At 56.5% G+C, this 18,645-nt stretch overlaps 4 protein-coding genes across 4 annotated transcripts; 3 read left to right on the forward strand and 1 right to left on the reverse strand.

Moving 5' to 3' along the window:
• Positions 1-543: 543 nt before the first annotated feature.
• V2A60_007192 (acetyl-CoA carboxylase ACC1) lies at positions 544-7,501 on the forward strand (the record flags this gene model as incomplete). Its single annotated transcript, XM_083258478.1, has 2 exons — positions 544-971; positions 1,102-7,501. The coding sequence occupies 2 exons, from the start codon at positions 544-546 to the stop codon at positions 7,499-7,501; spliced, it is 6,828 nt and encodes a 2,275-aa protein (XP_083114604.1).
• Positions 7,502-8,124: 623 nt separating this feature from the next.
• On the reverse strand, positions 8,125-8,625 carry V2A60_007193 (bola protein; the record flags this gene model as incomplete). Its single annotated transcript, XM_083258479.1, has 1 exon — positions 8,125-8,625. The coding sequence occupies one exon, from the start codon at positions 8,623-8,625 to the stop codon at positions 8,125-8,127; it is 501 nt and encodes a 166-aa protein (XP_083114605.1).
• Positions 8,626-13,134: 4,509 nt separating this feature from the next.
• On the forward strand, positions 13,135-15,915 carry V2A60_007194 (peptidase S8/S53 domain-containing protein; the record flags this gene model as incomplete). The annotated part of the gene is made up of 3 exons (XM_083258480.1): positions 13,135-13,266; positions 13,326-13,700; positions 13,753-15,915. 3 exons carry the CDS (start codon positions 13,135-13,137, stop codon positions 15,913-15,915), a joined length of 2,670 nt encoding a protein of 889 aa, XP_083114606.1.
• Positions 15,916-17,896: 1,981 nt separating this feature from the next.
• Positions 17,897-18,232, forward strand: V2A60_007195 (ubiquitin family protein; the record flags this gene model as incomplete). Its single annotated transcript, XM_083258481.1, has 1 exon — positions 17,897-18,232. One exon carries the CDS (start codon positions 17,897-17,899, stop codon positions 18,230-18,232), a length of 336 nt encoding a protein of 111 aa, XP_083114607.1.
• Positions 18,233-18,645: the final 413 nt, after the last annotated feature.

An 18,645-nucleotide genomic window follows, 5' to 3' on the forward strand; every position in this document is an offset into this window, starting at 1 on the left:
TCTTCTTCTCTCCCCTTCTTCCTCCAACAAAAATCAACCTACCCTCTTCCTCTTCTTCCTCTTCACATCCATCTATCCTCCTCTCCAAACGGCCGCAGAAGCTTCTTGACGCCCCTCTCCTCCTTTGTTTATGCTCTTTTATTCCTAATTATTTTTCAAACTTCCTTTGGAGCATCTGCATTGGTCTCTTGCATCTCACCCCTCGACTGTATATTGATTCATTCATTCTGCCAGCCTAGCTTTCCACCTCGCCTCTCGACTCCGTCAGTACCTCGCAAGAAGCTGCCGAGCTTGCTTGTTTCTCTCGGCGCAACTTCGACACATCCAACGGCGCCCAACCTCATTCCTCCTCCTTTTCCTCACCTCGCCAAAGCCGCTTGTGACCATTGTTCCATGAAGCCCTGAGCAAGCTTTCTTGGTTCCCGTCCTCTTGCCGCATTCCAACCACCATCGGAGAACTGCGCCTCCTCCCTTGTCACCCTCTGTCTGAAGAAAACTCGCCATCCCTCCACACGCACATTCACACACACACACATCTTCGCCATGGCTCCCGAACCTACAAACGGCGCCAACGGCCACGCCTCGTACGCGGAGAAGCACAGCATCGCTCCTCACTTTATTGGTGGCAACAGCCTGGCAGAGGCTCCCGCCAGCAAGGTCAAGGACTTTGTCGCCCAGCATGACGGCCACACCGTCATCACAAACGTTCTCATCGCCAACAACGGCATCGCCGCCGTCAAGGAGATTCGTTCCGTCCGCAAATGGGCCTACGAAATGTTTGGCGACGAGCGCGCCATCCACTTCACCGTCATGGCCACCCCCGAGGATCTACAAGCCAACGCCGACTACATTCGCATGGCCGACCACTACGTCGAAGTCCCCGGCGGCACGAATAACCACAACTATGCCAATGTCGAGCTCATTGTCGACATTGCCGAGCGCATGAATGTCCACGCCGTCTGGGCCGGATGGTACGTTGTATAATCCACACACATAGACGCACACGCATACATATACACATGTACACATACACACACACACACACACACACACATCCACCCCAAAATATATGCGCCAAAAACGCCCGCTAACGTCTCCCAGGGGTCATGCTTCCGAAAACCCAAAGCTTCCCGAATCCCTCGCTGCCTCCCCCAAGAAAATCGTCTTCATCGGACCCCCCGGCTCCGCCATGCGCTCCCTTGGTGACAAGATTTCCTCCACAATCGTCGCCCAGCACGCCGACGTTCCCTGTATTCCCTGGTCCGGAACAGGTGTCGACCAGGTCGAGGTCGACAACAAGGGCATCGTCACCGTCTCCGACGACGTCTACGCCAAGGGCTGCGTCACCTCCTGGCAGGAAGGCCTGGAAAAGGCAAAGGAGATTGGCTTCCCCATCATGGTCAAGGCCTCAGAGGGTGGTGGCGGCAAGGGTATCCGCAAAGTCACCAACGAGGAAGAGTTCGAGTCGCTCTACAAGGCCGCCGCCAGCGAGATTCCTGGATCCCCCATCTTCATCATGAAGCTCGCCGGCAATGCCAGACATTTGGAGGTTCAGCTCCTTGCCGATCAATACGGCAACAACATCTCCCTCTTTGGTCGTGACTGCTCCGTCCAGCGTCGCCATCAAAAGATTATCGAAGAGGCCCCCGTCACCATTGCCAACCCCAACACATTCAAGGCCATGGAGGACGCCGCCGTCCGGCTCGGAAAGCTTGTCGGCTACGTCTCCGCCGGTACCGTCGAGTACCTCTATTCCCACGCCGACGACAAGTTCTACTTCCTCGAGCTCAACCCCCGTCTCCAGGTCGAACATCCCACCACCGAAATGGTCACTGGTGTCAATCTCCCTGCTGCCCAGCTCCAGATTGCCATGGGTCTGCCCCTCCACAGGATCCGCGACATTCGCCTGCTCTACGGCGTCGACACCAAGACAGCCACTGAGATCGATTTCAACTTTGAGAACGAGGGTGCTGGCGAGATCCAGCGTCGCCCCAAGCCCCGCGGCCACACCACCGCCTGCCGCATCACCTCGGAAGATCCTGGTGAGGGCTTCAAGCCTTCCAACGGTGTGCTCCACGATCTCAACTTCCGCTCCTCCTCCAACGTCTGGGGCTACTTCTCCGTCGGCACTCAGGGTGGCATCCACTCCTTCTCCGACTCGCAGTTTGGTCACATTTTCGCGTACGGCGAGAATCGTGCCGCCTCGAGAAAGCACATGGTTGTCGCCCTCAAGGAGCTGAGCATTCGCGGTGACTTCAGAACCACCGTCGAGTATCTCATCAAGTTGCTCGAGACCGAGGACTTTGAGGACAACACAATCTCCACCGGTTGGCTCGACGAGCTCATCTCCAAGCGCCTGACCGCCGAGCGCCCCGACACCATGCTCGCCGTCATCTGCGGTGCCACCACCAAGGCTCACATTGCCTCCGAGGCTTGCATGGCCGAGTACCGCGCCGGTCTCGAAAAGGGCCAGGTTCCCTCCAAGGACATTCTACGCACCGTCTTCAACATTGACTTCATCTACGAGGGCTTCCGCTACAAGTTCACCGCTACCCGCTCCAGCGCCGACAGCTACAACTTGTTCATCAACGGCTCCAAGTGTTCCGTCGGTGTCCGTGCCCTATCCGACGGTGGTCTGCTGATCCTGCTCGACGGTCACTCCCACAACGTCTACTGGAAGGAAGAGGTTGGTGCCACTCGCATGTCCGTCGACAGCAAGACTTGTCTGCTTGAGCAAGAAAACGACCCTACTCAGCTGCGCACACCCAGTCCTGGTAAGCTCGTCAAGTACACCGTCGAGAACGGTGCCCACCTCAAGGCCGGCGCCACCTACGCCGAAGTCGAGGTCATGAAGATGTACATGCCCCTCGTCGCTCAGGAGGACGGCATCGTCCAGCTCATGAAGCAGCCCGGCGCCACGCTCGAGGCTGGTGACATTCTCGGTATACTGGCCCTCGATGATCCCAGTCGTGTCAAGCAGGCCCAAAGCTTTGTTGACAAGCTGCCCAACTATGGCGAGCCTGTCGTTCTCGGTGCCAAGCCCGCTCAGCGCTTCCAGCTCCTCCACAACATCATCAACAACATTCTGCTGGGTTACGACAACTCTGTCGTCATGCAGGCCACGCTCAAGGAACTCATCGAGGTCCTCCGCAACCCTGAGCTGCCCTACAGCGAGTGGAATGCCCAGTTCTCTGCTCTTCATTCCAGGATGCCCCAGAAACTCGATGCCCAGTTTGGCCAGATTGTTGAGCGCGCCAAGGCCCGCCAGACTGAGTTCCCTGCTCGCCCTCTGCAAAAGGCCTTTTCCAAATTCATCGAGGACAACGTGGCCGCCGCTGACGCTGATCTGCTCCGCAGCACCTTGGCCCCCCTGACGCATATTCTGGACATTTATGCCGACGGGCAAAAGGTCCGCGAGCTCAATCTCATCCGCGGCCTGCTCGAGTCCTTCTGCGACATTGAAAGCCTCTTCCGCGGCAGCGGCCAGGAGGAAAATGTCATTCTCCAGCTCCGTGAACAGAACAAGGAAAACATCAACAAGGTTGTCCACACTGCCCTCTCTCACAGCCGAGTCAGCGCCAAGTCATCGCTCATCCTCGCCATCCTCGAAGAGTACCGCCCCAACAAGCCCAACGTCGGTAACGTGGGCAAGTACCTGCGCGATACTCTTCGCAAGCTTACTGAGCTTTCCTCGCGCACTACTTCCAAGGTCTCCCTCAAGGCTCGTGAGATTATGATCCAGTGTGCTCTGCCTTCTCTCGAGGAGCGTACCTCTCAGATGGAGCACATTCTCCGCTCCTCCGTCGTAGAGTCTCGCTATGGCGAGAGCGGCTGGGATCACCGCGAGCCTAGCCTCGACATCATCAAGGAAGTCGTGGACTCCAAGTACACCGTCTTTGACGTGCTGACCCTCTTCTTTGGCAACGAGGATCCCTGGGTGTCGGTCGCGTCGCTCGAGGTTTACATTCGCCGCGCGTACCGTGCCTACATCCTCAACAAGGTCAACTACCACTCTGATGAAAGTGACAGCCCCCAGTTCATCTCCTGGGACTTTAAGCTTCGCAAGCTCGGCGAGGCCGAGTTTGGCCTGCCCGCCCAGTCTGCCGCCCCTTCTGCCCCCGGCACGCCTCTCGGTAACGAGATGAGTGGCTCCAAGCGCATCCACTCTATTAGTGATATGTCGTACCTTGATGCCAAGATCACTGATGAGCCTAGCCGTATCGGTGTTATTGTGCCCTGCAAGTACATTGACGAGGCCGATGATCTTTTGCAAAAGGCTCTCGAGACTATTGCCTTCCAGCAGAAGCAGAATCGCCAGACCACGCCCTCTGGTCTCATTGCTGACCTTAGTGGCAAGCGCAAGCCCGCTCAGCCCAGCACACCTCGCGGCACTACCGACGACTTGAGCGCTGTCGTCAACATTGCTGTCCGCGATGCCGAAAGCAAGGACGACGAGGAGACCCTTGCTCGCATCCGCCCCATCGTCGCCCAGTTCAAGGACGAGCTTCTCGCCCGCGGTGTGCGCCGCCTGACCTTCATCTGCGGCCACAGCGACGGCTCATACCCCGGCTACTACACCTTCCGTGGACCCCTCTACGAGGAAGACGACAGCATCCGTCACAGCGAACCTGCTCTTGCCTTCCAGCTTGAGCTTGCCCGCCTGTCCAAGTTCAACATCAAGCCCGTCTTCACCGAGAACAAGAACATCCACGTGTACGAGGGTGTCGGCAAGGCTGCTGATTCGGACAAGCGCTACTTTACTCGTGCTGTCATCCGTCCTGGTCGTCTCCGTGACGAGATTCCTACGGCTGAGTACCTCATCTCCGAGGCGGACCGCGTTGTCAATGACATTTTCGACGCTCTGGAAATCATTGGCAGCAACAACACGGACATGAACCACATCTTTATGAACTTTAGCCCCGTCTTCCAGCTTGCTCCCTCCGACGTTGAGCACAGCCTTCAGGGCTTCCTGGATCGCTTCGGCGCTCGTGGCTGGAGACTCCGTGTCTCCAACGTCGAGATTCGCATCATTTGCACCGATCCCAAGACCGGTCTGCCCTACCCTCTGCGTATCGGCATCACCAACACCTCTGGCTACGTTGTCGACGTCGACCTGTACGCCGAGCGCAAGTCGGAGAAGGGTGAATGGGTCTTCCACAGCATCGGCGGCACCAAGGAGAAGGGTCCCATGCATCTCCTGCCCGTCAACACCCCCTACGCCACCAAGAACTGGGACCAGCCCAAGCGTTACAAGGCTCATCTCATGGGCACCCAGTACGTGTACGACTTCCCCGAGCTCTTCCGCCAGGCCATCCAGAACAGCTGGGTCAAGGCTATTAAGAGCCAGCCTGGCCTTGCCGCGCATCAGCCCAAGACAGGAGACTGCATCTCCTTCACCGAGCTGGTTCTTGACGACAAGGACAACCTAGACGAGGTGAACCGTGAACCCGGCACCAACAAGTGCGGCATGGTTGGCTGGCTCATCAAGGCGCGCACTCCCGAGTACCCCACTGGCCGTCGCTTCGTCGTTGTCGCCAACGACATCACCTACATGATTGGTTCCTTTGGTCCCAAAGAAGATAACTTCTTCCACAAGTGCACCGAACTGGCCCGCAAGCTCGGCATTCCCCGTATTTACCTGTCGGCCAACTCTGGTGCTCGTCTTGGTCTTGCCAACGAGCTGATGCCTCACTTCAAGGTAGCCTGGAACGACATCACCAAGCAGGACAAGGGATTCCGCTACCTGTACCTCGACCAGGCCGGCAAGGACCGCTTCAAGAACGATGTCATTACCGAGGAAATCTCCGAGGCTGGTGAGAAGCGCCACCGCATCGTGACCATTGTCGGTCAGGAGGATGGCCTTGGTGTCGAGTGTCTTCGCGGCTCTGGTTTGATTGCCGGCGCGACCAGCCGTGCTTACAACGACATCTTTACCGTCACCCTCGTCACCTGCCGCTCAGTCGGTATTGGTGCCTACCTCGTCCGTCTCGGTCAGCGTGCTGTCCAGGTCGAGGGCCAGCCCATCATCCTGACTGGTGCCCCTGCCCTGAACAACCTGCTCGGTCGCGAGGTGTACACGTCCAACCTGCAGCTTGGTGGCACTCAGATCATGTACCGCAACGGTGTCTCTCACATGACTGCTGCCGACGACTTTGAGGGTGTCTCGCGCATTGTTGAGTGGATGTCGTACGTCCCCGAGAAGCGCAACGCTCCCATCCCCGTCAGCCCCAGCACCGACACCTGGGACCGCGACGTCACCTACTGCCCTCCCCAGAAGCAGCCGTATGATGTCCGCTGGATGATTGCTGGTAAGCAGGACGAGACTGGCTTCCAGAGCGGTCTCTTTGACAAGGACTCCTTTGTCGAGACTCTGGGAGGCTGGGCCCGCACTGTCGTCGTCGGTCGTGCCCGTCTTGGCGGCATCCCCATGGGTGTCATTGCCGTCGAGACGCGCAGTGTCGAGAACACTACCCCCGCCGACCCTGCCAACCCCGACTCTATCGAGCAGGTCAGCAACGAAGCCGGTGGTGTCTGGTACCCCAACTCTGCGTTCAAGACTGCTCAGGCCATCAACGACTTTAACAACGGTGAGCAGCTGCCACTGATGATCCTCGCCAACTGGCGCGGTTTCTCTGGTGGTCAACGCGACATGTACAACGAAGTCCTCAAGTACGGTTCGTTTATTGTTGACGCCCTTGTCAAGTATGAGCAGCCCATCTTTGTGTACATTCCTCCCCACGGTGAGCTCCGCGGTGGTTCTTGGGTCGTCGTTGATCCCACTATTAACCCCACCGTGATGGAGATGTACGCCGACGAAGAGGCGCGCGGTGGTGTCCTCGAGCCCGAGGGCATCATTGGTATCAAGTTCCGCAAGGAGAAGCAGCTCGAGACCATGGCACGCATGGACGAGACGTACGCCCAGCTGAAGAAGAACCTGGCTGACCCCAACACCTCCAAGGAAGAGGCTGAGGAGGTCAAGACCAAGATGGCCGCACGCGAGCGCCAGCTGCTCCCTGTGTACTCGCAGATTGCCATCCAGTTTGCCGATCTCCACGATCGCGCCGGCCGCATGAAGGCCAAGGGCACGATCCGTGAGGTGCTGGAGTGGTCCAACGCGCGCCGCTTCTTCTACTGGCGCGTGCGCCGCCGCCTCAGCGAAGAGTACATGCTGCGTCACATGTCCAGCACGACGCTGACTGCGAACCAGAAGGAGTCGGTGGCCAAGGCTAATGCGACACGAGACCGCAACCTGGAGCTCCTCAAGAGCTGGTCGGGCATCGAGAAGTGGGACAAGGACGACCAGGCTGTGGCGGAGTGGTACGAGAAGGAGCGCCGGACCATTGGTGAAAAGGTCGAGACGCTCAAGGCGGAGAAGCTGTCGGGCGAGCTGGCCGAGGTAGTGCGTCGCAACAAGGAGGCTGGCTTCCGAGGAATTCGGGAGGTGCTCCGCATCATGCCTCTGGAGGAGCGTGATGCCATCCTCAAGTTCCTAAAGGAGTAAGGCTCCTGGAAGCAAGAAACACACAAAAAAAAAAAAACAGGAAAGCAACAAAAACAAAGTATATATATAATGATTGTTTGACGGCGGACTGTACGTTTGGTTGATGTTTTTGTTTGTCATAGTTATGTATTCATGTTTAATGCTAGAACTCGAAACTATTCTTTTGATGCAGTCAAGTATGTGACGTAGCTTGGCCGAGTGTTTGTAGGACGGCCTGGCTCTTTTGGTCTGGTAGGATGACGATTGAATTTCATAATTGACACGGTTGCCGAGACCAACTGCCACGACACGGGTGGGATGAGAGGAGAAACGCCGACCGTAATCCATGGCTGGCTGTTGCGCACATGGAGAGGAATACCCGCCGACTTTGATCGTGGGCAATAGTATTATACAAGATTCGTCTAATTTATTACAATAAGTGGTATATATCCCGTCATGTCTACTGCGTTTCCCGATTTCGCGACACATGTCTCTCGTACACACGCAAGCGTTGTGCTTGCATCTTCTGTCATCGTTGCCCCCCAGCCAGCCAGCAATGCTTCATCGACCATGGGGACCCCTTTGGGTGGGGGGGAGTTGTTAATAAAAGGAAGCGAAACGCTTCTCCCTTTTGTTTTACATCTTCACGCATCGTCGGGCACGCTGGTGCGGATCTGGACGCCGTGCCAGGTCTTGACCACGTCCCCGAGGGCGGCGTTGACCATGCGCTGCTGCTTGAGGATGGTCTGGCCGCGGAACGCCTCGGCCGAGATCTCAATGGCGTACATGCTGCCGCAGCCGCCCGAGACGTCCTGCACGAGCACGGCCGACGGCGCGAGCTTGTCGACGAGGAGCCGCGCGATGGCGGCCTCGGCGTCGCTCATGCTGGGGGTCTCTTCTTCCTGAGCGGCAGGGGAGGAGGAGGAGGACGAGTATAGGCGGCGTAGGCGTGATGATGGTTGGCGCGAGTAGTATGTGCTCGTGGGACGAAGAAGGGCTTGTTGTCTGGCGGTGGTGGAGGAGAGACGGCGCGGGGCCGCAGCGGTGGTGGTAGTGAGGAGGACGCGCGGTGCGGACAGGGCGGCGGCGCGACGGCACGCGGCGCAGAGGAGTGACGGTTGCATCATGTTCAGGCGGCTCCCCATCGTTTGTTTGTTGTGGTTTGCGTGTCGGCCAACTTAACTCTTGCGTCGATTTGCCAGAGGGTGACGATGGTGAGGAGGAGGAGAACTGCAACGTGCGCGCGCGGAAGAGAGAGACAGAGATATAAAAAATTGACGGCTTCTTGGCGAAATTGAGGAGATGGGGGGTATAGCAATTGATGGATGGATGGATGAGTGGATGGAAAAGAAGATGGGGAATTGGTGATTTTTTTTTTGATTTGATTATTCAGGAATTCTGGCACCGCCGACGCCGTCTCCGCGCCCGCGGATTTGCCGGCGCTGGCCGAGGACGGGAGAGAGAGACAAGGTTGGTGGGGGCGCCGGCTTAGCAATGTGATGACGGGAATTGGCTGCAGAAAGGGAAGAAGGAAAAGGGGGGGAAACAAATATATATATTTATTTACTCCGTTATATATACTCCGTATATATATATATAAATTGTAGGACGGAGAGAGTCTTGATCTATCAATCTATTGGTGAAATTGTTTTTGTGTCAATTTTTCTGATCAAGTGAATAGCGCTAGAGTGGTGGTTTGGTTTAGTAGTGAGGATATCTGCAAAAAGGTTGAATATATATATAGCCAGGCCCTGATTTTGCAGAGGCAACGTCGGTGAAGAGGCTTGAAAATGAGCATGAGAAAAGATGGCTATCGAAACACATATACACACACATACACATACACACATATATACACACACAAAGCATATTGAAAGAGGAAATGGCAGAATCAAGAAAAAAAAGAAGGTAGACGTACACGCCGCATTGTAACAGACTGACCCAACTTCCGAGGTTGCATTGCAATCTTGTCAAGAAGCATTACATAAGCGAGTTGGTTCCAACTTGCATCAAATGACAGGAAGCTGGGCAGCGAGTTCACTCCGTTGGCCGTCGAGTAACGCGCATGTGAATATCCTCTCAGTTTCTCCTTGAACTTTCCGGTTCACCCATATCTTGTCCTCTTTTCTTTGGTTTGGTTTCTATACTCTACTACCCTCTCCAACCGGGGAAACGTGCCCTCGTTTGAAAGCTACGGTTCGTTGGGAGGGCTTTTTTTTTCTTTTCTTTTTTTGCCTTGGTTGCATGTTGGCCGCAGACGGTCAAGCAGCTAACAAACGATCTATAGACACTCGTACGCGTTGGTGAATATAAGTCAAGGATATACGGGCGTTGCATCGGGATGACCGACCACAACGCCCCCCCGCCGGCCCAACACAAAGAGTCGCCATCAAGGTCAAGAAAACATTTCGGCGAGCAGTAGAGGTGGAGGTTTGCGTTGCTGATGCCCGACAAGACATGACAGTCCTAAGAAAACTACGACAAGCTGAGAGATTCGCAAAGACGCGCACAATCATCAACAGTCCACCTCGAATGGAATCCAAACATTGGGCAAAGAGGATGCACATTTCCCCTGGCAGATTCGCAAAGACGCAACACAATCATAAACAGACCACCTAATCCGGCGTTTGCAAAGACGCAGCACAATCACGACAGCTCACCTTCCTGGTTCCACTCGTCCAGGCCCCGTCCAGGCCCCGTCGAGAGAACCTTTGTCGCCCTGCTGCATAACCATTTCCAACGCGAATTGGTCACCTTGCGCCTCGCATATCCAGCTGAGCAGCTCACCTTCTCGATTGAGCTGGTTCCCATCACGGCCCATGGCATCCGGACCGCCCTGACCAAAGTCACAATATCAGGCACCAGACTATAGAGCCAACGCGCGCGACGGCGGAGACGAGAGATACAGGCACGCCTGGCCCGCCCGCCTCTCGTCAGGGGCGCCACCAGCAAAGCCCACACCGAACCGGCCCCAGTTCCAAACGGGAAGCTGCTTTCAGACGCTGCTGTGGAACGAGTACCGGCAACCAGAAATCATCGCAACATGGCGCGCCCGCGCCCGCGAGGGGGATCATCGCTGCCTCTTTTTACGCTTATATTTCTCGCGCGCGAACACCCCAAGCGTACGGCAGCCCTCCTTGGCTGCGACGCTGGAACATGCCGAACGGTGGAGTTTTTACTTTTTCGCCCGGTGACAGCGATGATCGCGAGACTTGGCCTGGTGTTCCATGCAGGTGAAACACGATACAAATCTACTTAGTATGCGATCGCAAACGGGGACACCGACAAGGCATCTTGTGAATGAATCCCCGCGCGCGCGACATTCTTTTCCACGGAGAGTTTGCCAAGAACCCGACTGGGAACCTTTGCCTCGGCCGCCCGTCCCCTCAACTGTGGCGGAGCGCAGATGCAAGCCCCTCACCCACAAGACTGGCCCGGAAGGCCAAAAGGCCGAAAGCTCGCTCTCGCCAAAAAAGGTGGCGGAATGCCTGTACGTAACACCTTTGTGATCGTTCCCCAGGATACCTGCAGTGTGCAGGAGAATTACTGTGCGGGGAGGGGGGCGAAAGGAGCCAGATAAGGATACGGCGCGGCGGGAAATTGCGATTTATGGACTCAATGACCAGGTCACGAGTCAATTGAGCAAGCTGCTCCGAACACGCGACAGAGCGAGTACGGTTTCGCTTACATTCACTTGGCAACGAATTGCTTGGGGGTTGTACAACAGCAAGTATTTTTTTTTCTCCTCAAGGCGGTGTCACAAGCACCGAGTATCATCTCACGTCCACCCTCCACAATCGATGCAAGGCCCAGCCCTTTTGCGGATGTGGCGCGACAGAAGTGCCTCCCGTCCGGCACCACTTACTGATACTTTGGCCAGCCAAGACATTAGCGCATGGACAGTGGTGTGCGCGCTTCTTGCTCTTCTCCCGGTTCCTCGTTGCTTTTCTCTCGGGCAGGGGCCGTTTTGGGAATACAGTGTATGAGTGTCTGCAGGCTTCTGATGGCTGAGCCGAAAGGTTCAGCTCCCTGCAGAGGCAGATGCGCAAGTCCCGTGGCGACCGGGGGTGGGTCAGCGACAAATATCAGTATGGCTTGGTCGCAGACCGCAACAATGTCTCACGTCGTCCAGCGCACGCATATCAGTAGGTCTCTGCGGCTGCTTGTGCCAAGATGCTTGACCTGCTCGACTGCGCGTGGGATCGAGTTGCAATGGCCTCACGGGGGCTCGAGGTCACTCAACTTTTCGGTCGCCTGGGCTCCGCACAATGCTCTTCTCTGTTCCGCGTCTCTACTTGGACAGAACTAATCAACCAACTACCACAGGGCCAGTGTCCCCGCACAGGGCGCACCCACATGGGCCAGGAACACGGAGCTCTATGGATCGAGTTGGAGAAGAGTTGTGCAACGCTAGGGTCCGCTGGTGGTGTAGTGCTGTCGGGAGGCGTTCTTCTTTTCCAGACATTCTACAGAATATAACCTTGCGGCTGAGGCGAGACAATAACTACCTTGCACAGAGACGCGAGATCCAGGACGCAGGCAGCCCGGATCAAGCCTACCAGTGCAAGACGCCAATGGCGAGATGACATGCTGACAATGCGCATTGTAGGCCGGCGGGGAGCGCCGCACTGTCGTTCTGGGGCCCCGGCCGAAAGCTGTATCAGTAATGGCACCCCACAGGCATTCCCGACTATAGATTACGGGCCATTATGTGATGCAGTTTTATGCCGTTATCGCTTGTGCAAATTGCCATTGACCCGTCGTCGCTGTCCCTTGCTGTCCGTCTCCGGCTGCCAACGGCGAGACACAGTCTGGTCAGACAAAGCATGCAAGACAAGCGAAGCTCCGCCAGTTCCTACTTCCAACTTACCGGCCAGCGTCCAAGTACCCCGCAGCCCTAATGCAATCACTAATTTGTCCATCAACCTCAGCATCAGCGGCGCTGGCAATGGCTGACTGACCCTTTCAAGCTGGTAGCTCGTAGCCTCGCGGGCGCCGGGCACCCACCCGCCCGTCCTCGAGGGCCTTTGCACGAGCCGGATGGGGTTCTGCCAATGCAACTAGCGACTTGAGCTTGCCCAATGAGGTAGGTCAGAAGCCAGATAGCGTGCGCACTAATTTCACATCGACTACTATTCAGTAACTTAGTTGGGGTATATGCAAAGTGGTCAGTCATACAGCAAGTAGCCCACGCCCCAACACTTGGAAGGGGTCTTGACAGTCGAGCTGCAGAAGCAAAAAAACAACACCCCCTCCCAAAACACACCGGCAAGTCTTGTACCATGAACCCGTGTGCAGCTTGTGCTGCCCCCAAAAAAACGCAATCTGTCGACCTGCCCAGACGGGATGTCTCTGCGCCTGCATGGCGCCGCCCCAGTGGATATCTAGGACATGGGCAACACCTTGCATCCCGTCCCCCGGACCTCTCGTCTAGTGTTGGAGCAGACGATGGCAAGCTGGAGTGGGCTTGGCTACAACACGATAAACCGTAGAGACGGAACAATGGCGACTATATAGTTGACCGTGCGCCGCCCGGTTGATCTCACCACCCAAGGTCGTCGTACTCTCGTTCTTTCCCAGATCGACTTGGCAACAAGTTTCTGCCTCTCTTTTCTTCTTGTTTCATAGACTTAGTTGCAGCTGCTGCCGCAACCATGGTCAGGACCTCCTCGATCCTGACGCTCCTGGCCACTGCCGCCACTGCCGTGGTCGGCCAGGAGGCCGACGCCAGCAAGGCGCAGCCCGCCATCCCCGGTGCCTACATCATTGAGTTCGAGGACGGACACGTACGTGACCGCTGAAAGGAGAATTGAATGACTGGACCAATACTGACCGGACCGTGTAGAACAACAAGGCAACCCTCGATGCCGTCCAGCAGGACGCCACCGTCCGCGTCGACCTCAACTATGAGCTGTTCCAGGGCGTCTCCATCCAGCTCAACGATGTCAACTCGGCCGAGGAAAAGGCCAAGAAGCTCGCGGACCTGCCCGCCGTCAAGAACATCTGGCCCGTCAAGTACGTGCCCCGTCCCAACCCTTCCGTCGAGTGGGTGGGCAGCGAAGGCCTGCAGGCGCTGGGCAACAAGGGCGCCGAGAGCAGCCTCGACTCCCGCGACACCGCCGAGCCCATTACAAGCGCGCAGCGCATGGGGCAGATTGAAAAGCTGCGTAGCAAGGGCTACAAGGGCCGAGGCATCAAGATTGCCGTCGTCGACACTGGTGTAAGTCACGGGTCCTTGACCGTCTCGGTGGTACGGATTGCTAACGTCTCAGATTGACTACAAACACCCGGCTCTCGGCCGATGCTTTGGCGAGGGCTGCCTCGTCGCCTATGGCTATGATCTCGTCGGTGACGCCTACGGCAGCAACGGAAACAGCCGGCCTGTGCCCGACAATGATCCCATGGACTGCGGCGGCCACGGCAGCCACGTCGCCGGTATCATTGCCGCCCAGCCCAACGAGTACAACTTTACCGGCGTCGCGCCCGACGTCACCCTCGGCGCCTACAAGGTCTTTGGCTGCTCGGGCGGCGTTGGCACCGACGTGCTCATCTCGGCCTTTAACAAGGCATACCAGGCCGGCTCCGACATCATCACCGCCTCCATCGGCGGGCCCTCGGGCTGGGTGGACGAGCCCTGGGCCCTGAGCATCTCGCGCATCGTCGCCCGCGGTGTTCACTGCACCATTGCCGCCGGCAACGAGGGTACCGACGGTCTCTTGTTCCCCAGCAGCGGGTCGTCCGGCAAGGGCGCCGTGGCCATTGCCTCCTTTGACAACACCGACACGCCCTCCCTTGCCAACGTCAACTACTACAGCGTCGACGGCGGCGACAAGAAGCAGCTGCTCACCACCGGCTCAGCCAAGGACAGCTGGGACGGCGTTACCCTCGACGTGTGGGCCGGTAGCTACGACACCACCAAGGCCGACGACGGCTGCAAGGCGTACCCGGCCGACACACCCGACCTGAGCAACAAGATTGTGCTCATCCACCGCGGCACATGCTCCTTTGCCGACAAGATCAACTTTGCCACGGCCAAGGGCGCCAAGTACGTCCTCATCTACAACAACCAGCCCGACGCCCTGACCATGAATGTCGACGGCACCCCCCTGGCCAAGGGTGTCAGCCTCATCTCGCAAGATGACGGCGCCACCATCATCGGCCAGCTCAAGGATGGCAAGAAGGTGACCGTGTCCATGAACAGCTCGGCCAAGACGGCCAAGGTACTCTCCTACAAGCAGAACAAGGCTACCGGCGGCGGTCTCAGCAGCTTCACCACCTGGGGACCCTCTTGGGAGCTTTTTGTCAAGCCCGACGTCGGCGCGCCCGGTGGCAACATCCTGTCTACCTACCCCGTCGCCAAGGGCTCGTGGGCTGTCCTGTCGGGAACGTCCATGGCGACGCCCTTTGTGGCCGGCTCCGTGGCGCTACTCCTCGAGGTGCGCGGCAAGAAGCAGTCTCCCGCCACCATCACCAACCTGCTGTCGGCCAACGCCAACCCGCAGCTGTTCAACGACAACACAAAGTTCCTCGGCAAGCTGGCGCCGGTGCCCCAGCAGGGCGCCGGGCTGGTGCAGGTTTACGACGCGGCGTTTGCGACGACGCTGCTGGAGCCGTCCAACCTGGCCTTTAACGACACGGCCAACTTTGTCAAGAAGCTGACGTTCAAGGTCAGCAACACGGGCAAGGAGTCGGTCAGCTACGACATCAGCCAGGTGTCGGCGTACACCATGTACGCGCTGGGGACGTCGGGCACGCACGTCAAGGCGTTCCCCAACGACGCCGTCGACTCGTACGCCAAGCTGAGCTTCAGCCAGGACAAGCTGACGATTGCGGCGGGCGGCTCGGCGTCGGTGGACGTGACGGCGTCGCCTCCCGAGGGCGTCGACGCCAAGCGCCTGCCCATCTGGTCGGGCTACGTGACCATCAACGGCACGGACGGCACGTCGCTGTCGATGCCGTACCAGGGCGTGTCGGGCTCGCTCAAGGAGCACGTCGTGGTGGACGCCAGCGACGCCAACTGGATCTCGTGGAGCGACGACAAGGATCTCAAGCCGCTGCCCGTCAACCAGACCTTTACGCTGCCGGCGCCGGGCAAGGTCTCGGGGCAGACGCGCCTGCCGCAGTTCGTCATCAACATGTCGCTCGGCTCCAAGAACATCACGGGCCACCTGCAGCCCATGACGACGTGCCCGCCCAAGGGCACCTACGAGTACAAGGGCTACAAGACCATCGGCCAGCCCTTTGATTTCCCTCAGCTCTTCAGCAGCCGCGGGCCCGTCACCGACCCCTGGGACGGCCAGCTCGCCGACGGCAACTACGCGCCCCCGGGCAAGTACCGCCTCGTCATCCGCGCCCTGCGCGTCTTTGGCGACCCCAGCAACGACAATGACTGGGACACGTCGGTCGGTAACCGCTTCGTGATCAAGTATGAGTAAGGGGAATGGAGACGAGTAGCAAGAGGATGAGGGAGGTTCCAATGTATTTACGAGTGGGCTTAACCCGCCCAAAATATTTTTCTTTTCATTGTACATTTTTGAGATTTTAAAACCTTTTTGGCTCCATACTGTGATGTTTATCTGCTTTTTTTCTCTCTTCTCTTGGAAGCGTAGCCGAATTTTTTCTTTTCTTTTCTTTTCTTTTCCTTTTCTGCCTTTACCATCTCGATCCTTGTAAGCCGATGTTTATATAATCTTCTGCAGCTCGAGGGCGGGCTAGACAAGATACTCTCCTTTTGTTTGGCGGCATCGAGAAGGACTGTTTCTTGAGCCAGTACTACCTAGACGACAACTCGTGACGCTCGGTCCGATTGATTTGTTCCTGACGAGTAGGTCTTGCCGTCTTTCCTCTCCCCTTTGCCTTTTTTTCATCTCTTGAATGATTCCCGTGCCCAATTGGTAGCAGCTATCATCATAGCCTTCATTCACTATAAAGAGAACAAAAAAAAAGGGGGGGGGGGATACTGCTTTTTTATGATGAACTTTGATACATCTATCTAAACATCGTTTGTTTCTCACGATTCATAAAGCAAGAAACGTTTTGGTAGAATTTTGAATAACCACACATTACCTTCTCTAGTCGGCTGAGTCGTGTCTACAGGACCTCGCAGGCCACCCACCACGCCATCAAGCGACGGAGTATATCAATAGCAAGCTTTCATCACAGAAACGCCACGCCCTTCTACATTTCGCAGGCCCTACCCGCTTGTGTTGCCGAGAGCAGCCTGGGGAGGGGGGGGAGTGTACGGCGGCCTTTGATCTCTGCGTCGAATGCTTTTGCCCCCTGTTTCATTTATCGGCCAGACATCCCCGCCCCTACCGTCCAGACCGGGCTGGATAGATATCTGGGTGGTAAAGGCGCGGGCGTCTCCGTTGGCGGGCGCGAGCGGCGTTGCGAACGGTGTCCTAGCTATTGCATGACAGTATCGATAATCTCGCCGAGGTATGGCGAGGGGGATAGTTGGGCAGCAAGGTAAAGAGGTGCTGAGAAATGTACTTGGGCAGCAAGTAACGAGATGTTGACAAGTAAACTCGAAGAGTACATCCCGGGCTCATCATCCAGCGCCTTGGGGGCGTGGGCATCCAGCGCATATAATATGCACAGACAAACCCATCCGTTGCTGGTCTAGCATTCAGGGTCCAATGAACAAGACATGTGCCCTTATCTTTTATTTTTCTTTGCAGCCTGGGTTTGGCACACTGCCCTGCCCCCTCCAGCAACAGGAAGAAATGAAGTAGCTACGAGTATTGAGGAACATGGCGAACGCTGACGCTGTTCTGAGCAAGAACTGGCAACGCACTACTACCAGTAGGTGAAAAGTGGCCGGAATAAACCACGTTGAACAAAATCCTCTGTCGCTGACCCTGAATTTCACCCCTCAGCCGTGTCTCGGCTGCGCGGTGTCTCGGCTGCGCGCGGTGTCTCGCCGTACGTGTCGTCCATGTAGAGGTGGCTGTTGAAGCGCGTGAGAACATCTTCAAACCGTTCGAGCATCTAGGCAAAAGTCCTCCTAGCAGCCCAAAGCTGGTACGGAATACATGGTTCCGCATCATGGGCAAGGGAGGAACGCATAGGCCGGCATCGACTCTGATCTTCGTCGAACCGTTGTTTTGCACCCGGCGGCTGCCATCCAACAGGACTGCAACTCGCATAATATAGTCATCTGTGGTGTTGTACTGCGTGCCGTGCCGGGTCAAGAACCTGCAGACTACTGCATGCCCATTCGCTCTGCTGCGGGTACACAAATACGAGTCTTTGATGACCAGGTCCAAGTTACGGCACGCACATTATAAAGAGCGGACTAGCCGCTCAAAACCTGGTTCGAATTTTTCGTCTGCATCCGTCTCGTCCCAAGGAAGCATCCATCTCGTTCCAACGCCCGAATTATTCTTTTTTTTTTCGGGAAACCCCTTTCTCACAATGAAGCTTCAGATCATTGGAGCTATTGCTCTCATCGCGCAGGTCTGCTTGGGCTTCACATTCTACGTCCTGACACTGTCGGGGAAAAGATATACCCTCACGGGCGAGAGCTGGACCAAAGTCAGCGACGCCGAGCTGCAGCTCGAGCAGCAATCTGGCGTCCCGCCCAAGCAGCAGCGATGGATCTACAAGGGGCGTGAGCTCAATAGCGACAAGGTCCTCGGGGACTATGGCATCCAGGAAGGCTCAGAGGTGCGGATGGTGCTTCGGCTCAGGCCCGATCAGACGTACTTGGGCCCCGACGGTTTCTCGGATCAGCAAAAGGCACTTGTCTGAAAGAAAAAAGAGAAAAAAGAGAAGACGGAATAGTAAGCTGACCAGGACCAATCTGGGGTGCGTTGATTTTGCGAGCACGTAAAAGTTTGTCAATCATGGCTCCTGTTGTTTGAAGATGGATTAAAGGACATTTGAGGAAGGGTGGCGTTGGAGTGGTTAAACTAGCAGCGATATGAGTAAGAAAGAATAGGATAGATTATCGGAATGGGTTGACAGAATTTCACTCGATTGAGAATCCAAGTATACATGTACATTTTTATAGGCCCAAGTTGTGATGCAATGCCAACAACACCGCGAGTGTCAGGACAAGTCGTGTCTATCAGAGGGCAGGGACGTAATTGCACTCATCCGACCAACTAATGCTCTGTGACTTGTGAGTCGTAATGATGTGGCGCACGATCAAAGAGATCCGG

This window comes from Cordyceps javanica, chromosome 4 (genome assembly GCF_051103115.1).
Source record: "Cordyceps javanica chromosome 4, complete sequence".
NCBI classification, from domain to species: Eukaryota; Fungi; Ascomycota; class Sordariomycetes; order Hypocreales; family Cordycipitaceae; genus Cordyceps; species Cordyceps javanica.